The 18,829-nt window shown below is 38.7% G+C and overlaps 1 protein-coding gene across 1 annotated transcript in view; it reads left to right on the plus strand.

Annotated features, from left to right (window-relative positions):
• The first annotated feature begins 1,141 nt into the window (after positions 1 to 1,141).
• LOC125463217 (troponin I, slow skeletal muscle-like) overlaps positions 1,142 to 18,829 on the plus strand; it is a 30,024-nt gene continuing 12,336 nt past the window's right edge. Inside the window, exons 1-5 of the mRNA XM_059654666.1 lie at positions 1,142 to 1,274; positions 3,164 to 3,183; positions 3,302 to 3,366; positions 12,076 to 12,120; positions 17,288 to 17,419. Of these exons, the coding sequence (XP_059510649.1) occupies positions 1,207 to 1,274; positions 3,164 to 3,183; positions 3,302 to 3,366; positions 12,076 to 12,120; positions 17,288 to 17,419 (330 nt within the window). The 5' untranslated portion in view covers positions 1,142 to 1,206. The remainder of the gene's footprint in view (positions 1,275 to 3,163; positions 3,184 to 3,301; positions 3,367 to 12,075; positions 12,121 to 17,287; positions 17,420 to 18,829) is intronic.

Raw genomic sequence — 18,829 nt, forward strand, 5'->3', positions numbered from 1 at the left:
CACATGACTGCTTAGGTCATGGTGACAACACTGAACCCTACAGACTCATCCACATATTTATTAATCCTATTTCCAAAGAACTTACCATGCTGTCATTTAAAATCACATTCCATGACTGATACTATTTCCAACACCTAAATTGCAATGTCATGGCTCTAGGTATCACATGGATTCTATGTAGCTATAACCATGTTGCATATTTCTGTTAATGTAAACCTAATTTTATTTTTAACCCAATCTAAATGAGAAATGTAATGAACTTTATGTTTCCAGAACATCATTTCGAAGAAGTTTGAGTTCTTAAGCCAAAACGTTGACACTCTTTTCACTGTCTGACGATCCCAATGTGTCTTATTTGAATGTTAGTTATTTGAAACATAAGGACCAGTGATGAAAACATTATAAAATTGAAATACATTTGTTCATGAAACTGTGTTTCTTTTGTGCATTCTTCTGTGTTTGTGCTTATTTGAGCTGAAAGATTTGTCATATTGCGTGCAGGTCATCCCATTACACTTTATTCACTAAAAAATGGAAGCAATACTTACTGATTATTATGCTGATATTTTTATTCTTGTGTCTTTTCTAAAGTAAAATTGTGGAAATGTTTCCAAAAGCCACAAGGTTTTGATTTTAATTTCATTGTCACAACCAGTTTATTTTAAAAAATCGTAAAAACAATTTTTCCCAGTTCACAAGAAGGTCACAACACTTATTTGGTTGGTTTCTGTGCTGTATCATCTTATCACTACTGCAGAGTGAATAGGGTTCATTCTACACTGGCATACCTATCATTAGGTGTGGTCACCTGGGTATAGTAAGTGGATTTATTTGATACCAAAACAGATGTTAATATGACTGGTTTCTACAGGCAAACAAATTGGCAACAATTCAGTTACTGGTTCATAAAATTAAAAAAAAAACAAATTGTCTCACTTGCATTATCCCTGCTCAATAAATCCTGTTTCCTGGGACAATTTAAAGTCGCTTCAGATTTGTTCCATGGTAAATAACAATGCCCATGGAGTAGACAATTCTGTCTATAAAAGGAATGCGCCTGCGAGATGACGGCAGGTATTTGTAAATCACTGGACCACTACAAGAGAAAATCACGCTCTGCAATGTCAGGACAAAACAATGTGAATCATGTGGTGCTATTTTAACCAACCACTCATGGAAAGTCAAGAATAAAAGCAGCAACAATAAATGCACAACCTGCCTTTATTTCTCTCTACATTACAATTCTTCATTAGTCTTCACAACAGAACAGCAAGGTAAGATTGTTTGTCAGGAATTTATTGTGACTAGTAAGACAAAGCAATTTTTAACCCTGTAAAATGATATCTTTAATTTTGAACCTGTTGTGAATAGGCAATATAATTACTTACAATGTTACATGTAAGATGGTTACAGTTTCATCTTTAAAGTTTGAATGTTTGTAGAATATGCTATTTTTCTCAACAGTTCTACTATAACATTTAGATTTTTGTTTAGATTTATTTAGAATGTAGCAATGAATAAACGCTCTTATATTAAATAGTTTGCAAATAGAATAAATGATCTCTTCCTCCCATTAAGAAATAATTTACTCCTCCTAACCTATTCAAGATAATATGTGGGCCTAATTATTAGGCTGCCAGAAACTAGAAATTAATTGTTTTTCATTTCATGAATCACATTTAGATTAATAGGCTGAGAATTGTAGCGACATTACCTGCTGTGTTTGAAATAGAATGATAAGCATGAAACACACTTGAGAAGCTTTATACATTAAGCTACAAACAATCTCAAACACAAGTACAATGTATGTATGTATGAAAGTAAATAACTGGCTCTTCCTGACCCCTAGAGGCTGATATTTTGTATATATGGAAAGATTTACAGCCTCAAAATGAGGGACACAAACTTTTGGAGCACAGCATCTTGGTCAGATGCAGCGAGAGGGGAAGGACACACAGACACAGAGTTTATAGGCAGTGAGATCAAGGGAAAAGAGATCAAAATACCGACTTGATTGGGTTCGTGATCAGTAGTCCTTTTGAGATCCTGTTTGTTTTCTTGCATTTCTGCAGAAACTTGATGTCTGTGTCGATATGCATGGTCTTCTTGGAGATGCTCTCCACTTTGACATCTGACTTTGTCAACCCCAGTCCAATGCTTGCACTTCCACATGGCTACCACTGAGATGACAAACTGCCGGCTCAAAGTGGAAAAGATCTCCAAATAGATCACGTATATCGACATAAACATCAAGTTTTAGCAGAAATGCAAGAAAGCAGAGAATATCCCAAAACGACAGCAGATCATGAATCCGCTCAAGTTGATCTTTTGTTCTTTCTGCCCTTGATCCCTCTGCCTATAAACTCTGTGTCTGTGTGTCCTGCCCCCTCACTGCACCTGACAAAGGTGCTGCACTCCTAAAGGTTTGTGTGATTCCAAATAAATCTGTTGGGCTATAACCTGGTTTTGTGTGATTTCTGACTTTGTTCACTCCAGTCCATTACTGACATCTCCACATTATTGTAATGTAGGTCAATCATAGCAGCCAACTGCACACAGCATTATGCCACAAACATTCCTTTTCTATTGGTGGAAACAGAATCCAGAATACTGGAGACAACTGAACTGTTCCTCAAATTAGGTTGCATCAACACAAAGGAGCAGGGAGGGCTTCAGTTTAATGCTCTTTCAAAGTGTAAATCATGTGGACAATTTTTGGCATTAGTCTTGATTCCAAAATGAACTGTATCAGACCCCTTCTGAAACATGAGCCAGGTGACCAAAAGAAGGTTTTGTGGAAGGGTGACTGGGCTTGAAATGTTAGCTCTGTTTTCTCTCCACAAGTGCTGTCAGGCCTGCTGAGTTTCAGAAATTTTTGTTATTGCTTTTAACTTCCAGCATCTGCAATTCATTTTTTTTTCAGGCTACCAAAAACACACTTTATTGAGCATGTTTTAACAAACTCTTAATACATACGCCAATTAAACTATCTGATCACACAGTACCTGAAGACAAAACAAAAACAAGTTCAAGTAATTCTATACAGTAAAACTGTACAATTGTGCTTACAAAATAGAATGTGAATACAGTACACTATAATTGTGAATATTGGAAGAACAGTTTAAAAATTTCTTGAATTTTTTTTAATAAAACTCTCTTACAGGTCAAAATGTCAGAAGGGAAGTAAGTACTGAAAATCATTAAGTTTTTGAAATTTTCTAAGCAGATTACAATTTGAAATACATGTATTTCAGAAATTGAATTACCATTGTATTTTCTGTCTTTTTTCCCTGTGATGTAGCGATATACAGGTTAGTTTTGGTTTTCTTCTATTTCCTTTCTATGAATATTGCCTTAACAAATAAGGTAGGCACACGGTGGTCCTAAATAAGCCTGTAGATGGACTTAACAAACAATTCTAAATATATTCTATAATAACATTTACAGTCTTTTATACTTGTTGAAATGAAAGCAAAGAATGAAAAAATGAGTGAAATTCTGAGGGGCATGTATGTTTGGAAAGGGTCTCCTATTCATCCAAGAATGAGGCTCTTAACCCGATCTTAAAATGCAGTAGTGGGTTCAGCAATGTTTGATTATTTCTTTGGAGTGCCAAACAACACTTTCTCTGCTTGAGATGTCCTACGGCAATGCCAGGCTGAAGGAAAAGGGCACCTAAAAATGACAAAAGAAGCAATATTGTTTCTTGCCAACTGACAATAAGCACTGTGTTGTTCTCGATTAGTGAAGGGTGAAGGACTATTCTAAATACCAAAGCAGAAGTCACACCAGTTGTCTACTGGCAAGATTTCTGCTACACCATTATAAAGACAGATTAATCAAATTCCTGGACGAAAGAAGAAATCGCACTAATCCATGTTTGGTATCAGGGGCTAGTAAGATGGAAGAATCACCTCCTCCATTCCTAAGGAAAATGCCAATTTGAAAACTCTTGGATCTCTCTCTAACTTCTGGGCATAGGTAACTGATTCACTCATTCTTTATTCTTGAATCTCAATGGGATTATAAGTCTTGGGTACTTAACTATTGCTTATACCCAGCGTTGGTACCACTCACTCTCACGTCAGGTGTGATAAGTGTTAGCAGGAAAGTAAATTTCTTCCTAATATACAGTATATGTCAATGAAACATCTGGTATGATCAAAATTGGAATTATTTGGGTAAATCAACCAGTGAGAGAGAAACATATCAATTTATAACAGTCAAATGTCATTTGTATCATCAAAAGGATAAATAAGTTTCCACCATACACCTAGGTGAAGTGAAATAGATCATATAAACATTCAGTAAATGAGAAAATAATTATAACAAGGGTTATTTAATTTCGTAGTTCTGCAGATTGCTATGAAATCTGCAAGGAACCATAAACTAAATTATCAACATATACCAGATGTCAGTGAAAAAAAAATCACAAAAAAATTCTACTTCTGGTAAATTTTACTTTAATTGGAATTAATATAAATTATTGGCCGGGAAATGACACTTCAAATGAAAAGGTGAGTTTTGCATTTTGTAGTTACTGCTAAAATAATGTGTCCTCCAACTACAAGAATTCCTCTTCAGTGTGCATGGTATTACATAGCTACACAGTTCATGTGTTCATTCACACGCAGTTTATTTCAAAAATGCTATCTGGTCATAACTTGCATTTTTGTAATTCATGGGTACTAGCAAAGCTCATAATTACAAACGTTCTCTTCCTGGGGTCATTTCAGTTCTAATGGTATAGGTTTATAGAATTCCTTTTCAACTGACCAACCAATTTTTAAAAATATATATTCATTCTTGTGACATGGGCATTACTGGTTGCCGTCTGTAGTTGCCCTTGAGAAGGTGGTGGTGAACTTCCTTCTTGAATCGCTGCAGCCCACCTATAGTGGGTTGACCTCCAATGCTATTAGGGAGGGAATTCCAGGATTATGACCAAGCGACAGTGAAGGAAAAGGATACATTTTCAAGTTAGGATGATGAGTGGCTTGAAGGGAGACTAGCAAGTGGTGGTGTACCCATATATCTGCTGTCCTTGTCCTCCTAGATAGAAGTAGTATTGGAACTGGAAGGTACTGTCTGAAGATCTTTGGTGGATTTCTGTCGTGCATCTTGCATGTAATACACACTGCTGCTACTGAGTGACAATGGTGGAGGAAGTGGATGCCTGTGGATGTAATGCCAATCAAGCAGGCTGGGTTGTGATGGTGTCACTCTTCTTGACTGTTCTTGGTGTTGCTCTCATCCAGACAAGTGGGGAGTATTCCATAACACTCCTGACTTGTGTCTTATAGATGTTGTGCAGGCTTTGGAGAGTCAGGAGGTGAATTACTTGCCAGAATATTCTTACCTTCCAATCTGCTCTTGTATCCACTGTGTTTGTGTGGTGAATCTGGTTGTGCCTCTGGTCAATAATAACCCCAAGAATGTTGATAGTGGGGGATTCAATGATGGTAACACCATTGAATGTCAAGGGCCACTCCTCCAAACTTAGATATGGTCAGGATCTTGGTGCATTTGAAGATGGGTTGCTACAGAATCTGAGGAGTCACATGTTGAACATTGTGCAATCATATGCTAACATCATCACTTCTGACTTTATGATGGAGAAAAGATCATTGTTGAAGCAGTTGAAGATGGTTGGACCTGGACACTGAGGAATTCCCTTAGAGATATCCTGGAGCCGAGCTGACTGACCTCCAACAACCATGGCCATCTTCTTATGTGCTAGGTATGACTTCAATCAATGGAGAGTTTGCCGCCTGTTTTCCATGATTCCAAGAGTTCCCTGATGCCACACTCAGTCGAATGCAGTCTTAATATCAAGGGAGATAACAAGAAGTGCAGATGGTAGAATCAGAGACAACACAATATGGAGCTGGAGGAACACAGCAGGAAACTGTGGATGGTAGAGTCAGAGACAACACAATATGGAGCTGGAGGGGAGCAGGAAACATGGCGTTTCAGGCCGGGACCCTGCTGTGTTGCTCCAGGTCCACACTGTGTTGTCTCTTGATATCAAGGGGTGTCACTCTCATCTCATCTCTGCAATTCAGCTCTTTTGTCCATATTTGAACCAAGGTTGTAATGAGGTCAGGAACTGAGTTGCCCCAGCAGAACTCAAACTAGGTGTCAGTGAGGAGGTTATTTCTGAATAGGTGCTGCTTGATTACACTGATGATGACATCTTTAGTTATTTTACTGATGATCAACAGGAGACTGATGAGGCGGATTTGTCCTGCTTTTTGTGTACAGGGCATATTCAGGCAATGTTCCTCATTGTCAGGCAGATGCCAGTGATATAACTGTGTTGGAAGAGTTGGTTATGAGAGTGGCAAGTTCTAGACCACAATTATTCAGTACTATTGCAAATACATTGTCTTTCCACCATCCAGAACTGTCAACTGTTTCTCGAGGTCACGTTGAGTGAATCAAATTGGCTGAAGACTGGTATCTATGATGCTGGGAACCGCCAGAGGAGGCTGAGGCAGATCATTCATTCGGCACTTCTGGTTGAAGATGGCTGCAAATGCTTCAGCCATATCTTTTGCATTGATGTGCTGGGCTCTTCCATTGCTGAGGATAGGAATATTTCTGGAGCCTCCTCCTCCGGCGAGCTGTTTAATTTTCCATCACCATTCATGACTGGATGTGACAGGATTGTAGAGCTTAGATTTGATCCACTGGTTGTGGGATAACTTAGCTTTGCCTATGGCTTACTGCTTATGCTGTTTGGCACACAAGTAGTCCTGTTTGGCAGCTTCACCAGGTTCACTCCACAATTTTAAGCACTCCCGGTATGCCTTTCTGCACTTACCATTGAACCAGGGTTAATCTCCTGGATTGATGGTACTGATTGAGTAGGGATATGCCAGACCTTGAAGTTGCAGATTATGCTGGAGTGCAATTCTGCTGCTGTTGATGACCGACTGCACCTCATAGATGTCCTGTCTTCAGTTGCTAGATCTGTTTGAAGGCTGTCCCATTTTGTAGTGATACTGCCAGACAACATAATGGAGAGTATTCTCAATGTGAAGACAGGACTCGGTCTCCAAAACGACGGTACGGTAGTCACTCTTACCGATACAGTCACGGACAGATGCATCTGTAGCTGGCAGATTGGTAAAAATGAGGTCAAGTATGTGTTTCCCTCTTGTTGGCTCCCTCTCCACCTGTTGCAGACCCAGTCTAGCAGCTATGTCCTTTAGGACCCAGTCAGGTTGATCAGAAATACTGCTGCTAAGCCAATCTTGGTGGTGGACATTGAGATCACCCACCAGAGTACATTTTGCGCCCTTGTCATGCTCAGTGCTTCCTCCAAGTGTTGTTCAACATGCACAGTACTGATTCATCAGCTGACAGTATGTGATAATCTGCAGGAAGTCCTCTTGCTCATGTAAAACCTGAAGCCATGAAACTTCATGGGGTCCAGAGTCAATGTTGAGGACTCCCAGTGTAACACCCTCATGACTGTATCCAAGTGTGCTGACTGCTCTCATGGGTCTGTCCGGCCAGGAGGACAGGACTTATCCAGGATGGGGATGGTGGTGTCTGGGACATTTTGTGCAAGGTATTAATACATAAGCATGACTTTGTCAGGCTATTACTTGACTAGTCTATGAGACAGCTGTCCCAGTTTTGGCACTTGCCCACAAATGTTAATAAGGAGATCTTTGCGAGGTCAACAGGTCAGATTCTGCTGTTGCCTTTTCTGTATCTGCAATGATACTAGATGGCCCATCCAGTTTCATTTGTTTGATGAGATTTTTAGCATTTTAGGCCATTTCAGACTGCAGTTGATCGTCAGCTATGGGTCTGGAGTCACATCTAGGCCAGACCAGGTGAGGATGGCAGAATTCCCTTTCCTGAAGCACATTACTGAGCCGGATTTTCTTTTTAAAATTCATTCATGACGGCATTGCTAGCTAGGTCAGGATTTATTGTTCATCACTAATTACCCAGAGGGCAGTTGACAGTCAACTACATTGTTGAGTGTTTGGAGTGACATATAAACCAGACTATGTAAAGATGGCAGTTTCCTTTCCTAAATGACATTAGTGAGCCAGATGGGTTTTCTGGGCAATCAATAATGGATTCACAGTCATCATGAGACTCTTAATTCCAGATTTTTATTGAAATCAAAATCCACCATTTTTCTAATAATCAGCAATGGTCATTGGTACATTCTTAATATTAGATCTTTTAAAAATTAAATTCAAATTCCATTATCTGCCACGGTGGCATTTGAATCTGGTTCCCCAGAACATTAGCTGAGCTTTTGGATTGGCAATACAAATAGGCCATCGCCTCCCCAATAATATTTGGTTCATGGCTTTGCTACTTCTGGCAAAAATACTTGGCTCTTTGGTATCTCTAGGCTATTCAGCCTTCCAGGTTTTTGACTTTTTAGCACAGTCACATAGTGCTTCTGCATCTGTATGCTGATTATCAGCCACACAACTTTGATATGTTAACTGCTTTTGCTGTTGGCATTGCTTCCAGCTCAGACATTCTGATGTCTCATGGTCAAATAAAACTTATTATTCAGGAAAACGACAATTGAGCACATTACAACTGATACAAATTTTTAAATGTCCTTTCCAAAAACTCTTAAAACAGTTACAAATTCCACAAACATTTTAACGAAACTGTTTTTTCTGTCTGTTTCTCAATCAAATGTTGCCATAAGTTTATTTTCAAAGTAGTGGATAAAATTATGTGGAAGTGAGAAGCCAGTCTGTCTAATATGGGTGATGGGGAAATGTTTAGACAAATCGTATATAGTGTATCTATCTTAAACTAAAGAGCAGAGAGATAATCAGGCGATTTAGAAGAGACAGGCCGGACATCACAAAATGGCTCAAATCTTTTGAATAAGTAACTAAGCATATAGATGACATCTATCCAGTGTTCAAATACAATGACATTTTACAAAATTCTCACCGTGAATCTTGAAAGAAGTGAAGAATAATAGTAAGAACTGATATCATTGTAACATAAATATTGCAGCAACCATTTTGTATACAACAAAACCCACTTACAGCCAAGATAACAAAGTGTAGAGCTGGATGAACACAGCAGACCAAGCAACATCTCAGGAGCACAAAACCTGACGTCTCGGGCCTAGATCCTTCATCAGAGAGCTCTCTGATGAAGGGTCTAGGTCCGAAACGTCAGCTTTTGTGCTCCTGAGATGCTGCTTGGCCTGCTGTGTTCATCCAACTCTACACTTTGTTATCTTGGATTCTCCAGCATCTGCAGTTCCCATTACCACTTACAGCCATACAACGTATAACTAAATAAATTGTTTTAGATGTTGCCTGAAGAATAAGTGATGGCCAGGGTACTGTAGATATCTTCGTTTTGCCAAATTATGCAGCTGGATTGAAAATGGGCTTCAAAATGGAAAGCAGGAGATGACAATCATTTGGAAAAGTTTTGCAAGAGAGCACAATATTAAAAAGAGTTTGTTCTGGATCTTCACTCCATTTTAAACATAGACAATATGGCAAATGGCAGTGAAATAATAAAATCTCCTCACCACAACATGCGAGGCTTAGATTTCTTTCAATTTACAGTTAAAACACAGAAAAAATATCTCTATTGACTGGTGTCAAGAAAATTAAGAAGTGCTGAGAATAGCAGATTTTAATATGAATAAATGTAACATAATGGCCATTTGAATAGGGACCATTCAACATTGGCTGGCTGAGGAGTAAAACCAATGCCATACTTGCACCAACATTTTCATTCTGGTTAGCTGGCAGATAACAAAGTATTAAATTGGCTGTGATTAGAAAAAACAGAAGAGAAAATGGGTTTGGTGAGAGGCGACAGACGGGAAATGAAATTACCCAGCCAACATGAAAATAATAGCAAAGGACACCAAGAAAATGGATAAGTCTCAAAGAAATGTAACTAAAAGTCAGAACAAGTATTCAGACCTTGTATTAATCATTGATGACTATTGGAGGGGTGGAATTGTGCTTGCAATATTTTTTGTCCTGACTTGTCCCAAGAACATTGATATATTAAACACCGTGAGAATAACTGAGTTACAATATGACATGGGGATGTAGGGTGGGCTATGAACATAGCCACGATCGGGGTGGCTATCCAATGCTCAGTGAGAGGGCAGTGCCCAGTTCAAGGGACACATAAGATTTCTTGCTTCCTGACCCAATCCCCGAGCAATGAGAAAGCTTGCAAATTAATTTTGAACTCTTCTCTGGGGCTTGTCTGAGCCAAGCTTGCTGGGACATAACATGTTGATGCTTCTTCTCCCAATCAACGAATCGGGCCTGATTAGTACTATGGATTGGATGATATTGTCAGACCTTATCACTGTATTTAAATCAGGACTCCTACTCACTTCCTGTTCATCCACTCAACACAGTGGATTAAATATAGGGACCTGGCAGGAACAAAACTGCATCGGTGGGGTCACGGACATTCAAAGTTAACTGCCCTTTCACCAGATTCTACCAGGTGATGGCTGTTAAACCCAGGGCCCATGACACTGGTCAGAATTATCTACTAAATGTGGGGTTACTTAATTGATATTCTAGAGATTTATCTTGAATGTTACGCAGAACTTCTAATGAATTTCAAGCGTGGTTTTTGTAAGCTCCTTCAGAGCTAATGACAGAATATACTGCCTGTGAAATAAATAGATTTATTCATCAAATGACCTCTATGTCTCATGTTCCTCAATTAGGAACCAGTACAAACTTATATTCTCCAAGAGCAGCCATTTTGTTGGCTATTATGATTGAGATTATCAACATATTCCTAATTCATTTTGGCAGGACTTTTCAGAACATCAGAATATCCTGAAACACTTTACAGACAATTAATTAGCTGCTTAAAATATTGTCATTACTGTAGTGTAAACAATACGGTGGCCAATTTCAATATATCAAGTTCTCACCAACATAAAACTGATATTGACCAGATCATCTGTTTTCGTGAAGTTTGTTCAGAGATAAATATTGATCAGAATATCAGAGGGAAACCTACTATCCTTTCTAAAAAAAGACTGTGGAATCTTTTATATACAGGCAAAAGGACAGATATTTTGTGCCCATTGTAAAAGACGTCACCTCTGACAATGTTGCAGGCCCTCATTACTGCACTGCAGCACCAGCCTGAACTTCCCAGGCTCAAGTTTTAGCGTGAAGCACGAACACACAACATCCGGATTCAAAGGCAAGAAAGAATGTCACCACTAAACCTGAGATGATACCAGTTGGAGAACGCATGCATTTGAAAACATTTTTACTACATTCTCCGTGGTTTGTATCATCAGAAACTGAGTTCTTACTGCGCAGTTATTTCACAAAAAGTTGCATAAAGTGTCACCAAATCCCACCAAATGTTTATTGAGAAATTTATTGCCACATGAGGTATATATAACTAGTGCATATTAGAAAAATCACATGTACTCAGTTGGTCAGAGATAATGGGAACAGCATATGCTGGAGAATTTGAGATAACAAAGTGTGGAGCTGGATGAACACAGCAGGCCAAGCAGCATCTTAGGAACACAAAAGCTGACGTTTTGGGCCCAGACCCTTCATCAGAAACCTTTTTTCTGATGAAGTGTCTCGGCCCGAAACGTCAGCTTTTGTGCTCCTAAGATGCTGCTTGGCCTGCTGTGTTCATCCAGTTCCACACTTTGTTATCTTGTACTCAGTTGGTGTTTACTGTCTATGTTATGGAAAATTATTGCTTGCAGGTGCAAGATTTTTCATTCAAGTACTCACAATAGAATGTTTTGCGATAAAAACTTCATGTAGATATTAAACTATAGTAATTTTGATTTAGTGCTAATGAATATATTTGAAGGTGGGATAATCAATCCATCAATGACCTTTCTATCAATCAGTATGACAGCATGTTTTCTCCAAAAACTTGTACATTCTGAATGTAATTGCACTGTGGCCCTGTAATTTATACTGCTGGTTACAGACTAGGCAGCTTGCCATCAGTTTTAGTTTTGATTTATATATTGAAGCTATCTTGTTTCAGTGTACTTAAATAATTATTCATTTTGTATCATAAAAGCCAAGAAAAGCCAAAGTTCCGATTGCACGCAGAATCCAACTGAAGGTAAGAATTTGATGCATTTGATGCAATTCCACAATTTAAAGACATTCTATTTAACAAAGAAATAGATACCTCCACCAAGAATAATACATCCTAACATTCCTGGCAATGACAGGCATTGAACCGGTCAGTTGGTATTTAAATTGTAGCAATACTTAATGTTGACGATAAAAATTCCAGAAGCTTTTACTTTCAGTGTTACCACATGAGGTAACTTCAATGTTGGTGTACATGAATTATCACTATATCAGTTAATCTAACTGTAAACCAGTCATTTGCAAGCAATGGATGAAAGCCAGGTTAGACTATTGTTCCACTAACAGATGAAAAGCACAGTAATAGAGCTTAGACAGTTTGTTTGCACACAATGAACCCATTCCTATGAATACCTTGCTGTACTCCAGGAGCTTATGGAGTCCAACATAGCAATTCTGAAAATTAGAGAAAGCAGATCAACATCTTTAACAAGGTTGCTATAACATAACAACAAATACAAAATTGGGATGATAACAGTTTTTTGGGTGCTATGGGTGCCATTTGGGGCAAAAGCGTCTTCCTTGCACACCTGCTTGGTGACTCATGCAACATTCATAAGAGTGGTGAGGTCTACAATGAATAATTTTCAGAACCGTGCGCAGCAGCAGTTCAAGACATCAATCAGCTTGCAATGCTGTTACAATGACATATTGCCATTTCCGAGATCAATGCTTGAGCTAACGCCCTCTCTTAAACCCATGCAGTTGAATGTGCATTCAGCAGAGGATGGATTTCCCCTACCAGTGCTACGTGAAGAGATCAGTGACACCTTGTAAATTTCTTGGCGTTTTTTTTTGGGAGCTGCTGTTTCAATGTTGCACTGTTTGATGTTTACTGGAGCTGTTTAATGCTGAAATGTCTATGCGGGTGGAGTGGTATATGTTGAAGAACGTTTTGCAGAGATAATAGCTTCTGGAAAAAAATTGCTCCCAGAACTAGGCATAGTAGTAGCCACTAACTCGGAATACATCAAACCTGGAGATGAGAGAGAACAACAGTCATACAGAACAGGAACAATTATTGGAAGAGGGAGGTAAAGAAAGGGAGAAAACATTTCAGCAGGAGGCCATATTTGCCCAGAGAGTTCAGCAACTGACTCTCTTAACTGAACCTTTGTAAAGACCAGTGGGACAGATGGTATCCTCATAGGATTTTGCCACTTGATGCTTCCACAACTGCAACATCAAAGCAGACTCGAGGACATCACTGTCAGTAACTTTGAAGGCGACCATGGTCATGCACGTTCACAGACATTTTTAAAACTGGCGTTGAAGACCTTTGCAAAATCGTGTAATTTATTATATGTTACTCGGAAGGTACTATTCTAGATGGGGGTAGAGAAACTAAGAGATCTCAGAGTACAAATATACTAATCAATAAACATTTCACCACACAAATTAGCTATGTTAAAAAAATAAAGCAGACCGAACACTAAGTTCACTTCTATTGGTGATAAAACTGGAAAGTATGGAAACGGTGCTAGATTTGAATCACACACCATCTGGATTGGGAGGGAGTAGAATCATTTTAGTCTGCTATACATCTCAGGATTGACATAAGGTACCCAGAATGTGAAACACAGCATCCTGCACCACAGGAGTCATAAAATTTTCACGAAGTTGGGTTTTGGTTACTGATCCAAGACAAAAAAGAGTTAAATGCATTGAATTTAAAAAAAAAACAGCCTTAGTCCCGACACAAACAGCGGATGGCAAACTGTGGGATGTTGCAAATCTTGTCAGCTCCGGCCTTGAAGCCAACACAATCAACAGTACATCACCAGTCACCTTCACAATGTCTGGATATGCTATCCTTGCCCCGTTCTAAGGCGCCAGATTTCAGCAAGTGTTTTCTTATTGAGTGCAGGCAGCTGACCAAACATGGCTGGTCAAGTTCACATTGAGATTGTTTTTTCTCTTGCTGAGTATGATCTCCTCCTTAGAACCTCTCTGTTTCCCCATTTCCTTGTATGAAGTCCTTGAAATCAAGGAAAAGTTCTTTGATATCTTTCACACTGCTCCTTGCGGACTTCATAAACTACAAAGAAATTCTGCAACACTTTAAGAATTGCAGAAACCACCAGCAGAAAATAATCAGCAACTAACCTGAAACTGGTCGATGATCCCTCTGAATTGCTGTCGTAAGTGTGTTCAACTTTATAAAGTTATGGAGGATGTTAGGTGGAGTTTGGAGCTTCACAACAGCAATGCTGGCATAAAATGAGCATTAGATACAGTCGTCACAATTGGCCTATCCTACATACTTCTGGCGGATGGTCTCTGCAAATGCATACATGTGATCACCAAAATGCTGTTTGGCTCAAGTTACTTGAGAAGTATAAATGAGCGCCATGGATGCCACTTTGAAACTAAAATAGCACTCATAGATTTGAATAAACAAAGTCTAAAAGATTGAAGTTTGTGCTTTTGAATTTCCAGCTGTAGATTTCTCAACATTCATTCATTAGCACTGGAGAGAAAAGAACCATGAATATATGAAAACCCAAAGCAGGTATCCTCAGGTAGAAGGAAGACCACTTGGTGAAATATCTTACAAGGGATTCAGTGATGAGGCCAATTGAAAAAAATCGATCTTTCTTAATTCGTACAGAACTGGCCATATGAATGTTATTGCTTTTGGAGCAAGTCAGAGACTAGGAACAAGTAACTCACTTCCTGACTTCCCAAAGCCTGTCCACTGTTTACAAAGTACAAGGGGTATGATGGAATATTCCCACTTGCCTGGATGAGTTTGGCCTCCAACAAGAAGCTGAAGAAGCTTGGCACTGTCCAGGTCAAAGTAGCCTACTTGATTGGCACCACATTTATAAACATTCACTCCCTCCATCACCGATGCGCAGTAGCAGCAGTGTGTACTATCTACATTAAGCACTGTAGTAATTCACCAAAGCCTATTAGCACCATCCAAACCATTACTGCCATCTAGAAGGACAAGAGCAGCAAATATGTGAGAACACCATAATTTTCATGTTATCTGAGCCACACCCCATCCAGAGTTGGAAATATATTGCTATTCCTTCATGGTCACTTGGTCAAAATCTTGGAACTCCTTCCCTAAAATCATTGTGCTCATACTTATGGTACATTGACCACAGTTGGTGAAGAAGGCAGCTCACCACAGCTCAGACAGTTTAGTATGGCCAACACATCGAACCTGCATATCTTTGAACTGTGGGAGGAAACCCACACAGGCACAGGGAGAACATGCAAACTCCACAGAGCCAGTTGCCTGAGGCTGAAATTGAACCAGGTCCCTGGTGCTGTGAGGTAGCAGTGCCACCCATAATGTAACATTAGAGAAAGCAGATCATTGAATTTAAAGTAAGACCATAAAACCATAAGTAATGAGCAAACATTGAGATATTCAGATTGTTCAAAAGACCACTGTTAAAAACCCAAACATCTCAAAATGTTACACCGATACATAACAATTCACACAGGTACTCCATCCTCTTTCATCAATACACTGTGTCCCATTGAAATTTCTGTACTTTCATCAGAAACACTAAACTTAACTTTCCCAGTTCTCCTTCCCATCCAATCTGTTTAAATTCAGTTGTCTCCTTCCATTTCCCTTGTTAGTCTGGTACAATCCTTGGCACAAGTGTTATGCTGGTTATCACTGTCCTGTATCAGTTACGGTGGAAAGGCAATCTCCCTTCCAACTCCCACTGAATTAACGCTGCTACTCTTCTTCTGCTCTCAATTTACACTCACTGTCCAAGTGGATTTAAAATTAAACCCTGTGGAATTTATTGCCATTCTGACATTGCCTGGCTATGGACGTTTAGTGTCAAGAAGCTTGACTTGTTCACCTAACTCATGGACACCTTATGAAAATATGCATATTGGCAGGCTTATTGATCCAGCATGAGGCCAAGACAATTTTAATAGTCCACACTGACTGGAGAATCTGCTACAGACGGATTGACCAGTAAAATCTGTTGGACTATAAGTGAAAACTTCAAGAGATTAGTATGAAATATATCTTTGTAGGGCCAAGGCAAGCATTATGCACTACTCATCCTGAATTTTGCTCACATTTCCATATTTCTAACAGCAGCCTTGCAATTGCCTCTTTATATATCCTTTTTTGAGACTGTAGGCAGTTGGTCAGAATTGGTACTGAAACCAGTTATATTAGATCTGGCTTCTGAGGTTGATCCCTGGCTTTTCCCTGATTTCCACTGAGAGTTACAATCTTCACTCAAGTTCTTCCTTCTCCCTCCTCAAAGATACTAACTTCTGTTTCATTCTTTCTTCCCGGTGATATTACCCATTTCCTCTTTGCCCCCATTGGCATCTCTTTAACTCCCACTTCTTTGTATTTTATTGCTCCTGCTTTTCCCCTTCATTTTCCCCAGAATATTTCCTATTACTACTATCCAATCTCTGTCCTTCATTATTAACCATTGCTCCATTATTTTAATCAAATTCCTTTTTACTGCCACCCATCCCCACTCTTTTGTCTCAATTCCCTCTTTCAAGTCTCATCCATTTGTCCCTTGTTTTGCATTCTTGCCCCTTCTTCCATTCAGATGCATTCTGTCTCACTCAATTTGTCATAATTTTTTCAGTTACCTTTTCCCACACTACACTCTCTAATGCCTCTTTTTAGTGTACTTCACCAATGCTCCTCCTGTCATACCCCCTTCTCCTGGTATCCATGCCCCTCCATCCACACCTACAGAATCCTAATGATAACAGTAACATAGCCCCACTGATCATGACTAAGTTACTATCTCTAGAAATTGGAGACAGCACTTCGCATTTACACCAGAGATGGTCATTTTCAGGATACAATGCATTTCACTGTTCATGCCAATTATGTTAAAATTCATAATTGAAAGTAATTGGATCTGCCTCAAAATTGGCTGAGTTGGTGATTTCCATTTATTAGAGATTTTGCATACAAATATTAATGCTTCTAAAAGTAGTTTTAATGGCTAACATGCAATTACTAGCTAGTGATAAATCAGGCAAATAATTTTAAGGGATCAAGTTACCAAAAGAAGACAAAACCCTATTGTTTGAAATTGATACCTAAAATGAGTATGTAAAATTTTGGGATTGCTGAAGTTTTCTCAACATATTCAATTGTATTTTATGTGTAGAGATTGATGCTTGAAATTGCATGCAAGCAACTGGAAAAAGAGAAGAGTGAGCGAGATACTCAGAAAAGTCAAATGCTTAACGAGTGTGTGCCACAATTTAACATGTCAAGTCTTTCAATTCAGGAACTTCAGGTAAACTGGATTGTTTGGAATTAATAACAATGTAAAAATGTCGAATAATTTTGAAATCTTCAGGAGTCACTGTCAGTTCCTCTGCAATGTTGTAAGATTAAACAACTTGAATATAGCATGCCGCTCAGCAAATACTGAATACAGAAACCTTAAACTTTTTTTCACCAATATAGTTAATTTAACACTGGCCTAATCTTCTGTAGCTATGGCCATCAGATATTACAAGTATCAACTTTAAGCTAGATCAATGCATTATTATGATCCCAGCTATTATTATGGAACAAGTTTGATCCTGGGGTGAAATTTGGCTTGACTGATCATTTTTAATATTGGTTTTCATGAGGTGGTATCTCATTGAAACATGGGCACAATAGTGCAGATTTGGTTTTCAGCAGGTTATTTTAGAAGATAAATGGCAATAAGATATAATAAATAAAAAATATTAATGTAAAAAGCACATTAAATCTTTCAAAATACATGGCAAGAATAGAATCCAATTAATCCTGAAACTCTTGTGCAGATCCCAAAAACACTACTTTACAGGTTCCAAAGCACTTCTTCAAAAATCTGCAAAACACCTGCAGAGTACTCACCTCAGAGAAAATCTCTGTCTGTCACTCTATAGGCTTAATTTAACTGTGACTTTCAACTCCCAGTCTGGAGAATCTACATCATTTTCAGTTTTTAAAAAAAACCCTTCTTATCTGGTGCTGTTATTGAACTCTTCATTGTGAAGTAATTTTTTTAAACAAATCTATCTTCTTCCTTTCTCAGGAGCAACTGCTTTAAGAATGCATCCTCAGCTAAGAACCCTGCAGAACTGCCCAACCTGAAACTAAATTTGAATGCTTTCTCTGCAAGCTATGGGTGTTGTGCTCTAATCCTAAAAAAAGTCTAGAACCTACCATCAGAAAACATAATGTGCCACAATACTCTCTCATAAACTCTTCCAATATAAACAAAGCTCCATTAGTTCTTGGAGGCTATCTCTCTTAAACTACTTTAAAAGGAGTCACCATGGCTACAGAACTCTGTATAAGTTAATAATTAAACCGCTCAGGAACATAGAAAGCCTATATCCTCCAATTTAAATTCAAAAATTGATGCTCACAAATAAATTATATTCATATATAAATCACTTATCCTACACTGCAGTATTTAAATGTCCTTTGATCAAGCTGTTGAATGCTACAAATCTTGTGCAGCCCACCCTGGTTTCTTTAATTTATCTCCTAAGAAGTGTAGTCACAATCCATGCATATTCCCTATCCTGAGAGACAGTATCATCAACTCAATTCCTACTACTCTCCAACCTTCCCCACCCCCTCATTGTGTGTAGCATCTTTTTAGCCACTGATATGCAGGAAGATTGGCTTAATGATAACAACAGCATCAGTAAAATCCTGTGAA

This window comes from Stegostoma tigrinum, chromosome 25, assembly GCF_030684315.1.
Source record: "Stegostoma tigrinum isolate sSteTig4 chromosome 25, sSteTig4.hap1, whole genome shotgun sequence".
Taxonomy (NCBI): domain Eukaryota; kingdom Metazoa; phylum Chordata; class Chondrichthyes; order Orectolobiformes; family Stegostomatidae; genus Stegostoma; species Stegostoma tigrinum.